We start from the raw sequence: 20158 nt of genomic DNA, 5'->3' as shown, positions 1-20158 counted from the left end.
GGGGTGTCCCAGGAGGGAGTTGGGGTGCCCCAAATGGGAGGTGGGGGTGTCTTGGGGTGCTGCAGCTGTGGGGTGGGGAGAAGCTAGCCACAGCCCCCCATCATCTCCCCCAGCTGGTGAGGGTGTGTGGGGCTGACCAGGAGGCAGAGCAGGGCGGGACCCCCACACCCAATTAGCAGCAATTAGTGGGTGGGGAACTCCCACCCAATTAGCAGCAATTAGCGGCCATAAAGGGGCCACAGGCGAGGGGGGCAGCAGTGTGGCAGAAGTGGGGGGACCATGGCAGCAGGGCAGCCCTACGGGCAGGTGAGGCTTGGTGCTGCTGGGGGTGGCACAGGGTGGGGGGAAAGGGCTGCCAATGCTGGGCTCCTCCAGCACCTGTGGGACTGCTGCTGGTCCCTAGGAGGGGGCACCCAAAGCGCAGCCCCCCCCTTGCACCCCCTCCCCAGCCTGCTTGCTTTGCGTTTGCTGGGCTCTAGCAGGGCAGTAACACGGCTGCTCCCAGACCTGGGGGGCTCGCTGCCTGCCGAGCCCCCTGCGTTTGCAAATTCAGCAGCAGCAGGATGGCTTCACCAGCCCTGGCTCCTGGCGAGGGGCTGCGGTGGGAGCAGGGTGTTAGAGCAGCTGAGGGCTCCGAGGTGGTGCGTGGAAGCCGTGAGGTGCTCCCTGAGCCCGGCAGCAGCGCTGCAGCCATTAGAGGAGCTTTTTTCTCCCTTTTTAAGCTCGCAATATGGCCTCGTGCCTGCCCGCACGGAGCAGCGGGGGCACCGGCCCCCTGGAGCAGCCCTCGTTCCCTGCAGGCTGGCAGAGCTGCTGCAGTGGGCTCCGGGAGCTGCGGGTTCCCCATCTCTGAGCATCCTGCGGTGGGGCAGGACCAGCCCCACAGCGCAAGGGCAGGGGGTGCTGCCTGCTGGGGAGGGAGAGCCACGGGGCTGGGTCAGAACAAGGAAATTGGGGCTGGGGTATCTCCCCGGCTCTCTTTCTGGGGTGCCGGAGCCGGTTTTGAGCCCCTTCTTGCAGAAGCTTTCTGGTGTCGGGCTCTGATCTTCGGTGATCCTGTGGCTGTAGCCCCAGTGCCCTCTTGCACACCTGGGCAGGATCCCTGCCGGCAGGAGCAGCAGGTCCATGGGGCACCTGGCGGTGATGCTGAGCACCAGGCTGCTGCCTCCGAGAGCCCCAGGGGGCTGCGACGCCCAGCTCAGGGCTGTCTGCGTCTCCTGTCCCATGTCTGAGGCCATCTGCTGGGACCTTGTCCCTTCTGTGTCCCCACAGGGTGCCCGGGTCTGGATCCCTGACTGCGTCCAGGTCTGGAGGGCGGCAGAAATAACCAGAGACTACGAGGAAGGAGATGCCGTTCTGCACCTCTGCCTGGAGGATGGCTCGGTGAGGCTGGGGCCTCGTGGCCCCGCGGGTCCCTTTGCTCGCTGCATGGCCAGGCATCCTGAGCTGGGTGCTGGGGCTCACTCTGTGCGCCCAAACCAGCCTGGGTTCCTCACTGGGGAGCAGAGAGGCCGGGGATGTGCCCAGCGGCTTGTCTGCTGTCTGAGTACTGCGTGCTGTGGCCACATCCCCTGCCTGTGCTGCCACCGTGGGGCCACCTGCCCCTGCTCAGCACTCATCCTGCCCCGTCCCCGCAGATGCTGGCTTACCCCATCGAGTCCCAGCTGCCGCCTCTCTGCAACCCCGAGTGCCTCTCGGGCAAGGATGACCTGGTGGCCCTGAGCTACCTGCACGAGCCGGCCGTGCTGCACTCGCTCCGCGTGCGCTTCCTGGAGGCCAACGCCATCTACACCTACTGCGGTGAGCCCCCTGCACCCCGTGTCCCCCCGCACCCTGGGATGAGTGCCCTCATGCCCCTCCCCTGTGCACGCCCCCTTCCTCCAGGTATCATCCTGGTTGCCATCAACCCCTACAAGCCGCTGCCCATCTACGAGGAGGAGGTGATCTACGCCTACAGCGGCCGGGAGATGGGGGACATGGACCCCCACATCTTTGCGCTGGCGGAGGAGGCGTACAAGCAGATGGTGAGGTGAGAGCATCGCCATGGGGGGGTCCTGCTGCTGGAGCAGCCCCCCGGGTTGTGGCGGGGCAGGGCTGAAGCCCCCATACGGCCCGTGGAGAACCTTCCCCCTGGGGCACGGGCTCGTGTCCCCCTCCCGCAGGTTCGGGAAGAATCAGTCCCTCATCATCAGCGGCGAGTCGGGCGCAGGGAAGACGGCGTCAGCCAAGTACGCCATGAGGTACTTCACTGCCGTCGGGGGCTGCCTGGGGGACTCCAGCATGGAGGAGAAGGTGCTGGCCTCCAGCCCCGTCATGGAGGTGGGTCCCTGCCTGTCCCAGGCCCTCCCTGTGCTCCTTGTGGCCTTGCATCCCTGATGTTCCCCCCGGTAACATGGGTGGGTGGAGGGGACTGAACATCTCCAGAGCACCTGGAGGTCTGAGGCCACCTAACGCCTCCTGCCAGGCCTTCGGGAATGCGAAGACGACCAGGAATGACAACAGCAGCCGCTTTGGGAAGTACATCGAGATTGGCTTCAGCCAAGCCCGTGTCACTGGGGCCACCATCAAAACCTACCTGCTGGAGAAGTCCCGCGTCACCTTCCAGGTGGGTCTCAGGGCGGCATGGGGACGGGGCTGTGCAGGGGCTGCCTTGCTCCTCCTGGGTCGAGCTGGGAGAGCAAAGTGTCCCTTGTCCCCAGTCTGGGGCCTCAGCACCGCCCTTTTTGGGGCCCCGAGGTGATGTGGCCGCTCTTCCCACAGGCGAGAGCAGAGAGGAACTACCACATCTTCTACCAGCTCTGCGCCTCGGCTGCCCTGTCTGAGCTGCAGGGCCTGTGTCTCCGTGAGTACCCCAGCCCCGTGGCATGGCGCGGGCAGTGCTGGTGTTCCTGCCTTTCCCCAAAACAGGGGTAGGATTGGGCCGCCAGCTGGGTGCTGTGCGTGCTCTGCACCACAGGATGAGGGGGGCTGGGGGCCTGGTGGGGCCATGCTGGTTTCACAACCTGCACATCTTGCCCACAGGTGGGGCAGAGACCTTCCACTACACCCGCCAGGGTCAGTGCACTGCTGGCACCGATGATGCAGCCGACCTGGACAGCACACGGCACGCCTTCTCCCTCCTGGGTACTGTCCTGGTGGGGCACGGGTTGGGGAGACCGTGGGGGTGGGCAGGGCTGGTCCCCATCATCCCACTACCCTCACCCCATTGCTGGTGGGAGCACCGGGGATGGACACCCCGGTGCTGGGGAGCCCAGATATCTGCTGGATGTTCCCATATCCCCAGCCTGTGGGATATGGGGATCCCCCCAGCACTGGGGGCAGCCCCTCATGCCCCCGCTGTGCCTGCAGGTGTCCCCGAGGCCGACCAGCTGGAGCTCTTCTCCGTCCTTGCTGCCATCCTGCATCTGGGCGACATCGCAATCAGAGGGAGGGACCGCCACGGGGACGGGTGCTTCGTGGAGGTGGGCGAGAGCTCGCTGTGCCTGGCCACATCGGGACCCGCATCCCGGTGGTGCTGGTGACACTTCTGTCCCTCTGCAGTCTGCTGATGAGGCCCTGGGGCAGTTCTGCACGCTGCTGGGCATCGAGGAGGCCCAGGTCACACGTTGGCTCTGCCATCGCAAGCTGGTGACCGCCGGCGAGACCTACCTGAAGCCGCTCTCCAGGCAGCAGGCACTGGACTCCCGGGACGCCCTGGCCAAGCACATGTACGGGCAGGTCTTCAAGTGGATGGTGAGCAGGGTCAACCGTGCCCTGCGGTCACCAGAGGGCCACCACACCTCCATCGGCATCCTGGACATCTACGGGTAAGGATGGCTCTCCTCTGCCACATTGCATGAAAGAGCATGGTCCTGCTCCTGCCATGGGTCTGTGGCCAGCAGCTGGGTCGTGGGGCAGTGCCTGTCCCTGCAGTGAGGTTGGGTCCGTGGCCACGTGCAGCTCCTGGCTGGCTGGGGTGGTTCTGCCCTGCTCAGCCGGGTCTCTGTCCGCAGGTTTGAGATGTTTGAGTTCAACAGCTTTGAGCAGTTCTGCATCAACTATGCCAACGAGAAGCTGCAGCAGCTTTTCAACCTGGTGGGTGTCACCCAGATGTCCCCTCCAGCACCCTGCCGTGCTGGTGCCTCTGGCTTTCTGCCCTGGGATGTGGCTGGTCCTCTGGGCCTGGGGCTCTGGGAGGCTGCTGGAGCTGGGCACGGCCCCAGAAGTGCCCCTGCCCCAGGAGAGGGGCCGCTTTGGTGCCCTGCGGAAACCCAGGTGCTGCCTGCAGCCAGCCTGGTGACTGGCCACCTCTGCCCCATCTCATCCTGCTCTCCATCCCTCCCTCCAGCATGTCTTCAAGCTGGAGCAGGAGGAGTACGTGACTGAGGAGATCCCTTGGGTCTTTGTTGACTTCTGCGACAACCAGCCGTGCATTGAGCTCATTGAGGGCCGACTTGGCATCCTGGACCTGCTGAATGAGGAGTGCAAGGTGGGCGTGAGGCACTGGAGCAGGTCACTGTGGCTGTCCCAAGCCCTCGGCCACCCCTCCAACCCCTCTGCCTTTCAGATGCCCCAAGGCAGTGACGGGAGCTGGGCGCAGAAGCTCTACCAGACCCACCTCGGCAGCTCCCACTTCCAGAAGCCCAGGAGGCCCATGGATGCCTTCATTGTCTGCCACTTTGCTGGCAAGGTAGGAGAGCTGCGGTGGTGGTGGTACCTCGCTGGGTGGGGGGCTTGGCAGCACCCAGCCTGACCCTCGGGAGCTGCTGGGGGCATCTCCTGGCCGGTGGCATCTCCTGCAGCCTCTGCCCTCTCTGTGCTGGGCTGCAGCTCCAAGGGCAGGAATTAGAGAAATTAGGAGGTCCTGTGGTGCTGCGGTGGCGCAATCAGCGGTGTGGCCACAGCCAGCCCTGGCTCCTGCAAGGGTCCTTTCTAAGAGCCCTGCCCCAATCCAGGCTGGGAAGCCCCTAACGCTGGTGCTGGGGTTGTCCCTTGCCAGGTGGAATACCAGTGCAGTGGGTTCGTGGAGAAGAACAGGGACACCATCCCCGAGGAGCTGGTGGGGCTTCTGCGAGCCAGCAAGGTGAGAGCCAGTCCTGTGGGTGCTGGGAGGGGTGGGTGTTGCAGGAGGAGGAAGCCATGCAGGGTGAGCCCTGTGTTTGTTGGGGGTGGTGACCCGTGGTCAGGGTGCCCTGTGATGTGGGTGCCCCCATTTTATTCTCCTGCCCTCGGGCTGGGGTGTGCTGCTGCTCCCACGTTGGTAACGTTGTCTTCTCCTCCCCTCCGCACCGTGTGGCCCTGGCAGAAGGTAAGGGACACCTGGGGGGAGGGCTCTTGTTCACCTGGGAGGGTGCTCACGACTTCTCCTTGGGTTCCCTTAGGGGGCAAGCAGGGGGCAGAGCTGGTCCCTGCACACCTGGGGCATGTCGGGGCTGTGGCAGTATCGGGATCCTGCACGGGGCTGGCCTCTGGGGCCACGTGTCCTGCTGGTGCTGGCTCTGGGGCGGCGTGGGGTGCTGCTTGCTGCAGGCCCACTGCTCACGGCTCTGCTCCACGCAGTCTGCCCTGCTCGCCGAGCTCTTCCTGGAGGATGGGGATGGGGCTGTGTCCCTGCAGTCCCGCAGGTCCAGCGGCCCCCGGCTGCCCGGCCGCCCCAGCCACAGGTCGCTGCCCAGCAGCCAGAGGAGCAAGAAGTCCATCTCCAGCCAGGTACAGGATGGGGGAGCCCTGAGCCCTGCTCTGTCCTGGGGGACACCCCCCTGCGCCCTGCCTGCCGGCCTTGACCACCTTCCCGTTGTGCTCCGCAGTTCAGAGCCTCCCTGAACCGGCTGATGGAGATGCTGGGCAGCACCACGCCGCACTACGTCCGCTGCATCAAACCCAACGACGGGAAGCTGCCCTTCGTGTGAGTGCCATAGGGACGCTGCGGGGCTCTGCTCCCCCCCTCTAAGCCATGTCCCTCCTGCCCTGTGTGCCTTGGTGCACGCCTGGATGAGCTGCATGGGATCAGTTTTTTTTTCTTTTTGGCCCCAGGTTTGACTCCAGGCGAGTGGTGGAGCAGCTGCGAGCCTGTGGGGTCCTGGAGACCATCCGGATCAGTGCCGCGGGCTACCCCTCCAGGTACCCCCTGCTTCCCTGGCACCCCAGGGCTCCCCCTGGCCAGAGCACCCCCCTGATCCCCTCTGTTCCCCACAGGTGGACATACCAGGAGTTCTTCGACAGGTACAGGGCTCTGGTGAGCAGAGAGGAGCTGGTGGGTGCTGATATGAAGCAGAGCTGCAGCCTTGCCCTGGGGAGGCTGCTCCAGGTAAGGGCTCTGCTCAGGGAGTGCAGCTGTGGTACCTGAGCATCCCTTGCAGATGCTTTTTCCCATCTTTCTTTCAGTGTGTGCGTGCCCAGTGGGGTGCAGAAATGGGTGTGATATTGATGGGGAGGAATTGGGATTACCCCAGCCACTGGGGAAGCTGAGCAAGGAAGGCTGGGAGCATACAGAGTACTGCTTTGGAGGAACCTGGCCAGGGCGTGCCTCCTCCCTGGTTCTGACTCCCCCCTTCTGCCCCCAGGACCCCAGCAAGTACCAGTGTGGGAAGAGCAAGGTGTTTTTCCGGGCCGGCCAGGTGGCCTACCTGGAGGAGCTGCGGTACCGACGGCTGCGGGCAGCCTGCACCCTGCTGCAGCGGCACCTGCGGGGCTGGCTGGCACGGCGGCGCTTCGGGCGGGTGCGTGCCGCGGTGCTCTGCCTGCAGCGCCATGCCCGGGGCCTGCTGGCCCGCAGGTGAGCGGGGCCGGGGGCTCTGAGGGAGATGCAGTGAGCAGAGACCCAGCTCTGGGGTGGGCTGGGGGCTCTGCTGCCCTGCACCCAACTCCTCGCCTCCCCGCAGGCTTGCCGCGATGCTGCGGAGGAGCAGAGCTGCTGTGGTGCTGCAGAAGACGGTGAGGATGGTGCTGGCCCGGCGCTCCTACCTGCGCACACGCCGGGCTGCTGTCACCATCCAAGCCTTTGCCCGGGGCATGTTCGCCCGGCGTCTGTACCAGCAGGTAGGAGCCTGGCAGGGTGCTGGGTGACCCCGTCCTGTGGTAGGGAGCCCCTGCCCCATGCAACTGGGGGAGCAGCATGCTCTCCGTGATGCTGTCACCTTCCTGACATCTTGGTGACAAACTGGCTGCTCTCGCCATGCTGCTTGGGGTCAGCTGGCATCACAGCACCTCTTGGGGTCAGCGTGGCACCAACCCCACTGTCCCCAGGTGCACAGGGCTGCCATCGTCCCCGTGCCTGCTGGCGGTGCCACTGCTCCGTCTCTCCCTTGCAGATGGTGCGGCACCAGAAAGCCGTGGTGATCCAGGCAGCCGTCAGGGGCTGGCTGGCCCGGAGCCGCTACGCCCGGCTGCGCGGGGCCGTGCTCTACCTGCAGTGCTGCTACCGCCGGGCGCGGGCACGCCGGGAGCTGCGACGCCTGCGGGCAGAGGCGCGCTCGGTCGAGCACTACAAGCAGCTGCACAAGGGCATGGAGATCAAGGTGATGCAGCTGCAGTGCAGGCTGGATGAGCAGGTGGGTGCTGCAGCCTGCTTCGGGACCTGTCTTTGCCAACCAGTCCCTGTATAACCAAAACCATAGCCCTGGTCTGCCCCATCCTGGCCGTGGAGCTGGCCCTGCAGAGCGCATGTCTCCAGGCAGGAGTGCTGCATCTAGGGGTCAGTGCTGGGTTTCTGATGCACCCTGGGGATGTGCCGGTGCCCTCCTGGGTGCTTCGGTGGGCACAGCCTCACAGCACGGCAGCGTGTGCTGGAACGGCTCCGGCACAGCGCGTTCTCCCACCGGCCACATCAGCTGCCGCCATCTGGGCAAGCATCTCATCTCCGGCTGCCACCGCTCCAGCTCCAGGGGTGGCTGCAGAGTGTGAGGGAGGGCCCCTGCAGTGCTGCCCTGTCCCTGGGGATGGAAGCAGCCAGGAGCTGGGGAGCGGGATGTGGAGGCATGGCAAAGCTCACAACGCGTGGCTCCATCTGGGATGGTGCCCGATGGAGAGCTCTGCGTGGTGGTGGGGGGGGTAACCAAGGCTTAGGGCTCCCACTGATGGGGAGAAGGGGACCCAAGAGGATGCCCCCAGCACCCCATAACCTGCTCTGACCCCAGGCCCAGGAGAAGCAGCGGCTGGCGGAGCAGCTCTTGGCACTGAACACTGCCCACGCCGAGGAGGTGCAGCGCCTGCGGGCAGAGATGCAGGGGCTGCGGGAGGACGCAGCCCGCGATGCCCAGGTTCAGCAGCTGCAGGAGCGGCTGGCCGAGCTGGAGAGGCACAGCGCCGAGAGCCGCCTGGCCCAGGAGGTCGAGGAGCTCCGGCAGGTCTGTCGTGGGGATAGCTGGGGCTGCTCTTGCTCTACGGGGGCTTTCCAGGGCCCTGAGCCTGGTGCTGAGTGCCCACAGAGGGGTCCCTGGGCTGTACCGACCCCTCTGCTTCTCCCCCAGCGCCTGGCAGAGGTGGAGGCCATGAAACTGCACCTGGGGGAGGAAAGAGATGCCCTGATCCAGCGCACCTTGGAGCAGTCGCAGGATCTGGAAGGTAGAAGGGTTCCCCTGCCCCATCCTGCACGAGGCTGGACCTGCAGGCCCAGCGTGCCCCCCATTGCAGGGGCTGCATCCCGTCCCCAGCCCCGTCTGTCCCCCGTCCCCTGCAGAGCAGCACCAGCGCGCGGCGCGGGAGAGCCGGGGGCTGCAGCAGGAGCTGGAGGAGGAGCGGGCGCGCTACCAGAGCCTGGTGAAGGAGTATGCCCGCCTGGAGCAGGGCTACGAGAATCTGCGGGACGAGGTGGCCTTCCACAGGGTGAGGGGCGGGGGGGCTCAGCCCCCCTAGGGGCCACCCTGGGCTATGGGAAGCGGGCACCTGAGTTTGTGTGCTGGGGGCTCCCCTAGCTAAGGCAGCCTGGGGGACTCAAAATCAACCGTCCTTTAAAGGGGGGGGGGGGGGTCCAAAGCTACTTTCCTTTAAGCTGCGGGGCCGGAGGGCTGAGCTGCCCTGTCCTTGTGCCCCATCCTGGGGAGGGGACAAGTGGTGTGTGCCAGCCGGTGGGCGTTTGGGGAGCGGGGCACCAACCCTGCCCTCCTCCCCCTTAGCAAAGCACCTTCAGACGCTCCCCTTCGTCCGAGAGCTTCCTGGGCTCCGAGAGCAGCTACCTGTCCTCCATGTCCACCGCCCCATCACGGGATGGCTCCGACCAGCAGGCTGAGGTAGTGGGGACAGCAGTGGGGCTGGCAGGGTGGGGGTGACAAGTGGCCTGTCCGTGGGAGCCTGTGGGGCCAGCTGTGCGCCCACCTGGGGGGTGCTTGCAGGGATTTCAGCCCCTGGCTCCTGTACCAAGCCCCCTCCTTGCACCCAGGGGCCAGAGGAGCGCTGGCAGCCGGTGCCTGAGGCTCCCCAGCCCGCGGGGGAGCCGCTGCCCAACGGCGGCGCAGGGCAGGACCCCTTGGAGCAGGCGTACCTCCTCCTGCTGGGGCAGCTCAATGCTGTCACCGAGGAGCTGGCCCGCACCCGCGAGGAGCTGCGGAGGAGCAAAGCCTCCGCCGAGCACGAGGAGAAGAAACCCCTGGACTTCCTAAAGCGAAGGGTGAGTTCCTGCCCCACGGGTATGGGGCCGGGTGGGGCTGTCGGGGCTGCTCTCACCCTGCCCTGCTCTCCTGGCAGAACATCGCCGGGATGCTGGGGCTGGGCAGGAGCCCAGAGAAGGCAGCGGACGATGACTTGAAGCACGCCTACGACGCCGTGCAGGTTGCCAACAAGTGAGTGTGGCTCCAGAGAGGGTCTGGCTGGGGCTGGGATCCCTGCAGTGGGCTGCAGCATCATGGGGTGCTGCTGGGGGCTTCCCTGCTGTTCTGGCCAGCTGCAGCCACCTCACCTGTGCGGTGCTGTGATGCTGGGCAGCTCCAAACCTCCAAAGCAGCCGTCTCCCCACCTGCATCCTCAGCTCTCCTTCCCTGCTGTGCTGCATCCTCCTGGGAGGCTGGAGCTCCCCAGAATGGGTGCACCCCCCCCACAAGCTTGCTGGGTGCCCCCAGCCTGTTCCTGGGCTGGCCTTGGTGCATCCAGAGGGAAGATCAGGGTGGGGGGGAAGTCCCAAGCTCGCAGGCTTTGAGGGACAAATGACACCCTGAGGGATGGGGTGTGATAATTCACAGCACCATGAGCACCACGGAGAGGTTTGGGTTGGAAGGGACCTCAAAGCCCACCCCGTCCCACCCCTGCCATGGGCACGACCCCTCCACCGGCCCAGGCTGCCCCCAGCCCCATCCAGCCTGGCCTTGGGCACTGCCAGGGATGGGGCACCCACAGCTCCTCGGGGCAGCCTCAGCCAGGGCCTCACCGCCCTCAGGGGGAAGAATTTCTTCCTAACAGCTCATCTAAACCTACCCTCTTTTAGTTTAAATCCGTTGCCCCTTGTCATATCAGTGCATGCCCTTGCGAAAAGTCTCTCTATCTTACAAGTCCCCTTTAGGTACCGACAGGCTGCTGTGAGGTCTCCCTGGAGCCTTCTCTCCTCCAGGCTGAGCACCCCCAGCTCTCCCAGCCTGTCCTCACAGCAGAGCTGCTCCGTGGCCACCTCTGGACTTGCTCTGGCAGGTCCCTGACCTTGTGCTCCAGGTGGGGTCCCACAAGGGCAGAGCAGAGGGGCACAATCCCCTTCCTCGCCCCACTGATCACCCCTGGTGCAGCCGGGGTGCGGCTGGCTTCCTGGGCCGCGAGCAGGCGCTGCTGGTTTGTGTCCTATTTCCCAGCTTTATGTCCTATTTCCCATCCACCGCTACCCCAAGCCCTTCTCCACGGGGCTGCTCTACGTCCCTTTGTCCCCCAGCCTGTGCTGATGTTTGGGACTGCCCCGACCCAGGTGCAGCGCCCTGTGCGCGGCCTCGTTGGTCTGCTCGAGGTTCCCGTGGGCCCACCAGGTCCCTGGGGATGACACCCCGTCCTCCTGGGTCTGCACCCCTCAGCGGGGTGCGTGCACGTGCTGAGGGTGCTCTCGACCCCGCTGTGTGTCACTGGCAGTGATAATGACAGCACGGGGCCCAGGGCAGGCCAGGCAGGGGACACCGGCCTGGCTCGGTGACTCGGGTTCCCCTGGCGCACGCAGGTTGCTGGCGAGCCAGCTGCAGGAGGAGAAGCAGCAGCACGAGGAGGAGGTGGAGGGGCTGCACCTCGACATCCGCTCGCTCAAGCAGCTGAGCCAGCAGCAGGCAGCCCTCATCCAGGACCTGCAGCGGCACCAGGGCCAGGAGGGGCTGCAGCACCACGTCGTGCGGCTCAAGGAGGAGAACTGGGTAAGGGGGGGGACAGGACTCAGACAGCTCCCCCCACCCTATAGTGAGCTGCAGCATCCCACTGGGGAGCGATGCAGGGGACCCAAGGCACCCCCCAGCTCCGTACCCCATGAGCTGGGTGCTGGTGGGGGTGGCTGAGCCCTACAAGAGCTGTCCCTGCCCAGGAGCTGGCCCAGAAGCTGGAGAAGCAGGAGAGGACCACCATGAAGCTCCAGAAGCAGCTCAGAGCCTACGCGAAGCAGATCCAGGACTTCACAGGTGAGTGCCTGCATGGCGGGGGGGGGGGGTGGGGGGGGCATGAGGCTGGCTGGGGGGGGGGGCAGGCTGGTTTGGGGCTGGTGCATCACCCAGCCTCAAGGTGGGGACCAGGACACCTCCAAACCCTGGGGAGCTCTCCTTGGGCTGAGCCAAAGGGACCTGCTCCAGGTCCCCTGGCCCAGGACACAGCAGGATGTGACCCGTGCTCCTCCCCACCAGTGAAGAGAGAGACCACCGGGCTGGGGCAGGAGCCAGCAGCGTCCCAGGCAGTGCCATCCCCACCGGGGCTGTCCCAGGCCATGCTGGCGTGGAGGATGGAGGACGAAGGGCGCATCGTCAAGGCCATCATCACAGGTAGGGTTTGGGTGGACGGGGACCCCGTTACCCAACAAAGCAGCTTGCTCCCTACTAGGGTTTCTTCCCCAAAAGATGGTCTCATCCTTCCCACCTCACTGGGGCAGCAGCCTGCCCCCTCCAGCTCTCTGTAAGTGCCTGCCCCCTGCTCCCCCCCTGCAGACTACCGCCCGCAGAGCAGCCCAGGGGCGCTGCCGGAGCTGCCAGCCTTCCTCCTCTTCCTCTGCCTCCGCCACGCGGACCACTGCCGTGATGAGCCGCGGGCCCGCTCCCTGCTGGATGCGGCCATCAATGCCATCAAGAGGGTGATGAAGGTGCTGGGCCTGGCCGCTGGGGGGGGAAGGATTTGTGCTGAGGAGCAGGAGCTCTGCTGGCCAACATGGGGGGGGAGGCACTGGGGCTGCAGCCTGGTCCCCAGGGCTTTGTGTGATGGAGCTGGGGAGTCCAACCTGAGCATCCCCTGGGGCTGGGGGGGGCTTGGAGAAAGCGTGGGGTGGGGGTGCTTGCTGCTGGCATTGCTGGAGCCTCGCTGACCCCCCGCTGTGCTCACTTCCCCCCCTCGCAGAAGCACAGCGATGACTTTGAAGTTGTGGCCCTCTGGCTGGCAAATACCTGCCAGCTTCTGAACTGTCTGCGCCAGTATGGCCGGGATGAGGTAGGGCTGGGGAGGGGGACATCACACCCCGGGGAGGGGGACATCACACCCCTACACCGTTCCCTGGGGAAGAGTGGGGGCTTTGGGGACTTCGGGAAGGGGGCAGCGAGGCTTGTCCAGGGCTGGGGCTGCATCCCAACCTGGGTGTGCATGGGGATGTACAGGGACGGAGCCAATGTTCTCATCCCCCAGGAGGGATTGGGGGGGGGGGTTACCCCTGTATTTTTTTCTATTTTTATTTTTTTGCCTCCATCCTGGGGCTGTCCCCCTGACCTGGCCATGCCCCCAGAGCTGCTCCCAGGGGAACACAGCGCGGCAGAGCGCGCACTGCCTGCAGCACCTGGACCTGCAGAGCGCCGGCCGCAGCCTGGGAGCCTTGGCCGTGCAGCTCTACCAGCAGCTCATCCGCACCGCCGAGAAGCGCCTCAAGCCCATGATTGGTACGGAGGGGGCTTGGGCAATGGGGGCTGGGAGCTGGGGGGCTCTCAGGACCCCCATCCTGTGATGCTGGCTTGGGGAGGGAGCACTGCACGAGAGCAGCCTGATAGGTTGTGCCCAGAGGTGGGAGGTGGGCTTGGAATTGGGTCTCCATGGGGTCCCGCTGCTCCCCGAGCCTCCCAGCTTGGAAGGGGGAGCTGGAGGGGGCTCAGCACCCCTGGGAACCTTGGGCTGCAGCCCTGGGGGACTCCATCACCCCCCTGCTCCACCCGTCCCTCTGTCCCCAGCCATGATGCAGAGCCAGGGAGCCCTGCAAAGCACAAGGCAGCACCTCCTCGGTCTGACCAACCTTTTTCTTTTTTTTTTTCTTAACGCTCTAGTTTCTGCAATGCTGGAGAGCGAGACCATCCAGGGCCTGGCCTCCTCCTGCCCTCCCGGCCTCCACCGGCCCTCGGCCCCCGTAGCCCACACCCTGCCCGAGCTCCTGCAGCAGCTGGGCTCCTTCCACCGGGTGCTGGGCTGCCACGGGCTGGCCCCGGCCGTGGGGCACCAGGTCCTGCGCCAGCTCCTCTTCCTCGTCAGCGGCACCACCCTCAACTACCTGCTGCTGAGGAAGGACGCCTGCTCCTGGAGCCGCGGCATCCAGCTCAGGTTGGTCCCCGCACGGGGTTGTAGTGCACTTGGGGGGGGCCGGGACACCGTGGGTGCCTCCCCCTGACCCCCTGTCACGGGCAGGTACAACATCAGCCAGCTGGAGCAGTGGCTGCGGGCGCAGGGGCTGCAGCACAGCGGGGCCCGTGAGATGCTGGAGCCGCTGGTGCAGGCCGCCCAGCTGCTGCAGGTGAAGAAGGCGACGGAGGAGGATGCTGGAGCTATCTGCAGCCTGTGCACGGTGCTGTCGCCGCAGCAGGTACCAGGGGGTGATTGGGGTTCACCATCCTGGGGGGCTCCCATCCCACCCTGAGGGCTGCTCGGCCCCCGTGGACTGGGAGGCTGGGGCGGGGGGGGTCACAGGGGTCCCCTGATGTCCCTCCAGGTCGTGAAGATCCTGCGGGCGTACACCCCGGCTGCGGGGCTGGAGGAATGTGTGAGCCCCGGCTTCATCAGCACTGTGGAGGTAAGCGGGGACCTCGGCTCCGGCCCCCCAGGCTCTGTCCCCATGGGGCCACCCCCTTGCTGAGCGCCGTGTCCCCCCGCAGAGGCGACTGCAGGAGCAGCAGCAGGAGGGAGGTCCCAGCCAGCTGCTGGTGGACACCAGCCACCTCTTCCCCGTGAACCTGCCCTTCGTCACCTCCCCCGTGCACCTCGACGAGCTCCACATCCCCGACACCATCGACCTGGCTTTCCTCGTCCGCCTCTGAGCCCCGTCCGGCCCCCCGGGGGCAGGAGGACGGCAGAGGTTTGGGGCTGCTGCGCTTCGTGGTGCTCCCCTGGGGGCTGTCTGTTGCTGAGACCCGCGGGTACTTTTGTTTTGTGGCGCAGCCACAACTGTTTCGGCCACTTTTTAATCCTTTGGTGTTAATAAAAGTCTTTGCAGATAATTTGGGTGTCTGAGGCTGGCTGTGGGCGCGCTGTTTGCGGGGTGGCGGTCTTGGGGTGGTGGTGATTGGAGGTGTGGGGGGGTGTTTGAGGTCTGCCCCAGTCCCCTTTAACCCCTAGGATGAAGTTTGGCCTTTGCATAGGGTAGGAAAAGCAAATTCTGAGCTGCAGGTGGGGTGGTGCAGCATCGCTGGGGTCTTTATCCTTGGGGCTGAGCCTAAAGGGGGGGGCAGGTGGGGATGGGGAGCCCCTGGGTGCCTGCTCCTCTCTCCCCCCCAGCACCCGCAGCCACAGCCAAGGGTGTGCTTTTTAATGTCAGTTATAATAAAATATTTTTACAGAGCCCAAAAAAGTCAAAATAGTGCAAAACATCTCACGGTCATGCATCCATGGTAGCCCCCGCGGCGGGGGGAGGTACAGACACAGGGGCATCGGTGACACGGGTACAGGAGCGGGGTGGTCGGTTCAATCACATGCCAAACAGGACTGGGTGGGGAGGGGGCACACTTTTTTTGGTGGGGGGGGAGGGGGGCTTCCCCCCCCCCGGGAGCAGCAGTTAGAAAAGGGGTGTAAACATTGAACAGAAATGAGAGTGGATTCCTAAACCCTTTGGTCCCAGGCAAATCCTATAGAAAAAGGACCGGGAGGGGGGGCTGGGTTACCCTGTTTTGGGGTGGGGAGGGGGCTGAGAGGTATATATTGGCCTGGGGGGGGCTTCAGGCTTCTGTCCCCCCCGGTGCTGAGGGGTGGCCGTCCCTCTCAGCATGGGGGGGACGCTGTGCTCCCTGTCCACCCCCCTGAGACACGCACACCACTGATCACACAGAAATGGTGGTTAATGGGAAATATGGGGGGGGGTCCTATCGGGGAGGGGGGCGAGGGTCTTGCTTGTGCCAAAGAGGTCCCATGGGTGCTGCTGCAGGGACCTTGTGCCACATGGGGGGGTGGGGGTGGGCAGTCCCTGCTCACCAGAGCCAAGGGAGATGGGTGCCCCCCAGCCCATGGGAGGGGGGTGCCCCCCACCCTGGCACCCTGGGGGGGGGCAGCGGGGCCACCCGCACGGCGGCCAGGCAGGGAAGACAGGATAGGGGCCGGGGGCTGCTCCCTGCTGCTCCCGGCCCTGGTGGTGCCGCCGCCGGCCGGGGGGGGGGACTCTGTGGCGGGGGCTGTGCCCACCGGCCCCCCAGCCCCTATAGCCCTTCGGGGTGCGGGACACAGCCGCGTCCTGCTGCCCCGTGTATGTACAGCTATTTACATATGTACAGGGCGCTGGGCGGGGGGCCCTGCCCCTGGTAACACCGGGTGGGGGACAAGGGGCCATCGCGCTGTGCCAGCCTGGGATGATCCCCCCCCCCCCCCAACCTCCCACTCCCCCCATCCCGGTGCTTCCCTTGTGTCGCTCGATGAGGTTTTGGGCCGGGTGGGATGGGGATGGGTCACTGGGGTCCCTCCATCGCAGGCTGGGAAGGGGCAGAGCCGTCCCACTGCCCAGCCTGGGGCCCAGCCCTTCCCTGCAGCCCCCCAGCCCCATCGGGGTGGGACGGGGGGGTGCTTGTGCTCAGCGCTACCACCCAGCGAGCCCAGCCAGGGGAGGGACGGGGGGGTCCAACGCTGCCCCTGCACCCCCCCACCCCACACCGGGGCCGGGCAGGCGCCTCCTCTCGTGGCCGCTCTTATGGCTTATACATGGCTGGAGGACGCTGCAGGCCAGGGGCTGGGCTGGGAGGGGGGGTCCGGGGGTGGGGGGGGGGGCGGATTTAACTGCTGCCCTCCTCGGCCGAGCGCGTGTCGGACTTGAGCTTGACGAACTCCTTGGCCACCTCGTCGTTGTTGCGCTGGGAGAGGATGCGGAGCACGGTGAGGCCGGTGTCGTCCATGTGGATGCGGCGGCCCAGGGGCAGCCAGCAGGCGCAGCTGGCGCGCTGCAGGATGTCGCGCAGCTGCAGCACGGCGATGCCCACCGTCCGGTCCTCCCGCGCGAAGCAGTAATCCTTCACGCACACCTGCAGCTCGTAGCACTCGGGGCCCGTCTCCGTCCCCAGCGTGCTGCAGGGGGCACAAGGGACAGGCGGCGTTGGCACATGGAGGGGGCTCCGAGACAGCGGCGCATGTGGGTGCTGACCCCCTGCCCCCCAAAAATCCGTTTTTTTTTGGTTGTTTGTTTGTTTTTCCTGCTTTCCCCATGTAGTTTTTGCCAAGGAGAAAATATCCAAAATGTCCCAGCGGGGATGAGCAAACACAGCTGAAGCTGCACAGCGTCCCCATCCCCCTGTCCCCAGGGGTCCCCATCCCTGCGTCCCCATCTCCATGTCCCCAGGGGTCCTCATCCCCATGTCCCCATCCCCGTGTCCCCATCCCTGTGTCCCCAGGGGCCCCCATCTCCATGTCTCATTCCCTTGTCCCCTGGGGTCCCCATCCCCGTGTCCCAAGCCCTGTGTCCCCATCCCCATGTCCCCAGGGATCTCCACCCCTGGGTCCTCATCCCCATGTCCCCATCCCCGTGTCCCCATCCCTGTGTCCCCAGGGCTCCCCATCTCCATGTCTCATTCCCACGCCCCCTGGGGTCCCCATCCCCGTGTCCCAAGCCCTGTGTCTCCATCCCCCTGTCCCCAGGGGTCCCCATCCCCGCGTCCCCATCCCCGGGGGCCGCCACTCACAACTGGAAGCTCTCGTTGTACTTGGGCGCCCAGCTGTTGTTCTTGGACTTGGTGGCGAATTTCCTCTTCTTGTCGCTGAGGTGGGGCCCGATGATGTTGACCTCGATGAAGGGACGGAAGATGCCGGACGTCTGCCACTTGAGGTCGTTGGCGGCCACCACTGCGTGCAGGAGGCACGGGAGGCTCACGGGGTGCCACCGCCCACCGGTCCCCCACCACCCCCTGGTCCCCTGCCACCCCTTGGTCCCCCACCACCCCCTGGTCCCCCACCACCCGCTGGTCCCCCGCCACCCACCGGTCCCCTGCCATCCAGGCCACCAGCACCCACCTTTAACGGTGACTTTGTGTTCTCCGGTGCCGGGGTGCGTGAAGAGCTCCACGTGGATGGACACCTCCCCAACGGGGTCGTCCACGCCAGAGCCTGCGTGGCCGAGGGGGGGGCAGCGTGAGTGCCAGCCCCCCCCCCCCCATGTCCCCAGTGTCCCCTGCCTGCCACCCACCCCGCTGGAGGAGGCAGGTCACCCGCCACCGGGTGGGGACAGACGGGTTGGTCCCGATGTGGCCCCAGCCACAACGGGTGCTGGGGGCGGCTGGGTCACTGCTGTTCCCCCTCCCCCCCCCCAGTCTGTGGGTCCTGGACCCCAGCCCCTTGCCCAGATGGGGCAGAGGTGGGACGGGGTGGGGGTGGCGGTGGGGCAGGTCCCTGCTGTGGGCTGGGGGGGGGGGGGGTCAGTGCTCCAGGGGACCTGACCCAGCCCCTGTGCCACCACCCACCACCAGGCCCACTCCGTCTCGGGGACCACATCCAGCCCCGGGGATCTGGTGACCTGCAACCCCCCCACACCCCACCCCTGAGCCGTGCATGCACCCATGGGCGAAGGAGGGGGTGCAAGGCGGGGTGGGGGGGCCAGGCTCGGTGGGGCAAGGCAGGCTCAGGGGATCCGACCGAGCTGGTGGGAAGGAAATAAGAGCGAGAAGGACACGTCCCCGGGTGTCACAGCACGGCGTGGGGGGGGGGGGGGGGGGGGGCACAGCGCTGCGGCCATGCCAAACTCCATCCTCCATCCTCCGCCCCCCCCCATGCCCCCCCGCACCCCGTCCCCACGGGCACCCCTGCCTGGGCAGCGCCGCATGCTGAGCTGGAATGGAGGCGATGGAGGGCAAGGGGGGGGGGGGGTCTGGGTGCAGGAGGCCAAGCAGGGGGGTGCAGGCCAGGCCCCCCCACCCCGGCGGTGTGCGATGGAGGCCAAGCGGGGCCCAGGAGGGGCTGTGCTCATTCCTCGAGGGGTTGGGGCTCGCCGGAGCAAGGCTAGTAATGGTCCTTCTGGCAACGGGGTGGGGGGACATGGGGGTGGCCACGGGTGGTGGCAGGTGCCCCCCCCCAGCAGCAGCTCTGGGGACAACGTGGGGGCACCCTGAGCTCACGAGTGAAGGTGAGCACCGGCACCTCCAGCTGCGGGGATGGGGAGGGGGCTGAGTGCCCCCAAATTCCTCCCCATTCAGCCCAAAGCGGCTGCGCTCAGCTGGGGTGGGTGGGGGCACAGATATTGGCGGGGGGGGGGGGGGGGGACGGTTACTAGCCCAGGCCGGCGGCTGCAGGCAGGGTGCTGGGGCGGGCGAGCGGTGCACCTACCCTTCTCAGGATAAATCTCTTCACTAAGGGTAAACCTAACACCTTTTCCACCATGAACTGGTGGGAAGGAGAGAGAGAGACGGAGACACGGCACGGAGCGGACGGAGAGAGGAGAAGGAGACAACGTGCGTGGGGGGGGGACAGCAAAAGGAAGGGGGGGGGGAACAGAAAGAGAGAGAAAGAGAGATCAGATCGGGCAGACAGACGTACGGCCGACAGCCGGACGACACTGCAGCGACACGGAGGCGCCGGGCACCGCCCCGGCACCCGGGGGTGCTGTGGGCACCCGTGGGACCCCGCCGGCCCCCGGACGGCTGGCACAGGAGGTGCAGACAGGACGGACGGACGGACGGACGTCCCTCGGGGACACGCACAGACAGCACACGCGCGCCCCGGGGGCGCAGACAAGCCTGGCACCGGGGCCACGCTCCTCTTCCTGGGCGGGGGGACGGGACGGGACGAGGCTGCCCCGGGCACCCCACGGTCCCTCTTTATCCACAAAACTCATCAAACCCACCCCAGCCTCCCGTCCGCAGCCTCCAGGACCCCAGCACCACCAGGACAGGGGCAGGATACGGCCCTGGGAGGGGTGGGAGGGGGAGAAGCAGGCCCAGGATGGGGGGGGGTCCTACCCTGCGAAGCCTGCGTCTGCACGAAGGTTTTGATCAGGAGGTCGGTGGCTTGGGTGTAGAGGGACAGGGCGTAGCGCAGCGACTGCAGGTCGGGGCTCTTCTCCAGGAAGGTCTTCTTCAGCCCCACGCCGCCGGCGTGGAAGTATTGCTGCAGGGACGGATGGCCATGGGGTGGGGGCTCTGCTTGCCGCCCCCACCCCCCCCACCCCCCCCCCCACGGGCACCCCCCATCCCCCCCCGCTGCACCCCAGGGTGCCCTCACCTTGATGGTGTCCAGGGCCAGCTCCACCACGGCGCACTGCTTCGGGGTCAGGCTCTTGGCTTCCTCCCGCACCATGTGGTCCTGCCGGGGACAAATCCTGCCCTCAGAGAGGGGCCTGGCCAACGGCACCCTGCAAGGGGCACGGTGCCACTCGCCCCGGCACCGAGGGGACCTGGGGACCCCCCCCCGGCCCTCACCTTCAGCTTGGAGAGCTGCCCCAGCTCCTTGGCCGCGTTGAAGATCATCTGCGTGCCCTGCGGAGAGCAGAGAGAAGGGAACGGTGCTGGTGAGCGGCCGGGCTGCGAGGCTGGGTGTGCTGCTGCCTGGGGGCTCCCCGGCCCCCCCAGGCTCTGGGGGGACTCCTCTGAGCCCTCTGGGCTTCCCCAAGAGCCCAGCACCCAGGGCACGGTGATGAGGGGGTTTGGGGACACCAGGGCAGGAC

The 20158-nt window shown here is 66.4% G+C and overlaps 2 protein-coding genes across 8 annotated transcripts in view; one reads left to right on the top strand and one right to left on the bottom strand.

Moving 5' to 3' along the window:
- The first annotated feature begins 223 nt into the window (after positions 1-223).
- On the top strand, positions 224-14557 carry LOC310886315 (unconventional myosin-Vb-like). Its single transcript, XM_083810731.1, has 37 exons — positions 224-306; positions 1273-1383; positions 1638-1800; positions 1885-2029; positions 2163-2319; positions 2465-2605; positions 2761-2842; positions 3022-3123; positions 3349-3461; positions 3541-3806; positions 3993-4074; positions 4328-4468; positions 4547-4669; positions 4979-5062; positions 5539-5688; positions 5787-5884; positions 6013-6099; positions 6175-6286; positions 6543-6754; positions 6861-7017; positions 7290-7529; positions 8115-8324; positions 8448-8541; positions 8657-8802; positions 9093-9206; positions 9356-9583; positions 9661-9755; positions 11102-11288; positions 11453-11546; positions 11766-11900; positions 12063-12214; positions 12466-12555; positions 12845-12995; positions 13374-13644; positions 13729-13903; positions 14030-14110; positions 14193-14557. The coding sequence occupies exons 1-37, from the start codon at positions 280-282 to the stop codon at positions 14352-14354; spliced, it is 5178 nt and encodes a 1725-aa protein (XP_083666857.1). The 5' UTR covers positions 224-279; the 3' UTR covers positions 14355-14557.
- A 274-nt stretch (positions 14558-14831) lies between these two features.
- UNC13A (unc-13 homolog A) overlaps positions 14832-20158 on the bottom strand; it is a 31763-nt gene continuing 26436 nt past the window's right edge. For 4 of the 7 annotated variants that reach the window (XM_083810726.1, XM_083810730.1, XM_083810728.1 and 1 more), the window contains 6 exons: positions 19914-19970; positions 19717-19797; positions 19455-19602; positions 17518-17610; positions 17190-17349; positions 14832-16578 (listed from right to left, as the gene is read on the bottom strand). In XM_083810726.1, coding sequence (XP_083666852.1) covers positions 16290-16578; positions 17190-17349; positions 17518-17610; positions 19455-19602; positions 19717-19797; positions 19914-19970 — 828 coding nt within the window. In that variant the 3' untranslated portion in view covers positions 14832-16289. Of the gene's footprint in view, positions 16579-17189; positions 17350-17517; positions 17611-18822; positions 18880-19454; positions 19603-19716; positions 19798-19913; positions 19971-20158 lie in introns of all 7 variants that reach the window. The other 3 variants (XM_083810724.1, XM_083810725.1, XM_083810727.1) reach the window with 1 other exon arrangement.

Source organism: Anser anser (genome assembly GCF_964211835.1).
Source record: "Anser anser genome assembly, chromosome: 25".
Classification (NCBI taxonomy): Eukaryota; Metazoa; Chordata; class Aves; order Anseriformes; family Anatidae; genus Anser; species Anser anser.
This window is presented reverse-complemented; position numbering and strand designations above follow the sequence as displayed.

Bases quoted from the DNA above. Each gene is read 5' to 3' on its own strand.
- LOC310886315 (XM_083810731.1), top strand. From the start codon at position 280: ATGGCAGCAGGGCAGCCCTACGGGCAG. The intron at 3,124-3,348 runs GTACTGTCCTGG...CTGTGCCTGCAG, and splicing joins GCACGCCTTCTCCCTCCTGG to GTGTCCCCGAGGCCGACCAG. The intron at 12,215-12,465 runs GTGCTGGGCCTG...CCCCCCTCGCAG, and splicing joins CCATCAAGAGGGTGATGAAG to AAGCACAGCGATGACTTTGA.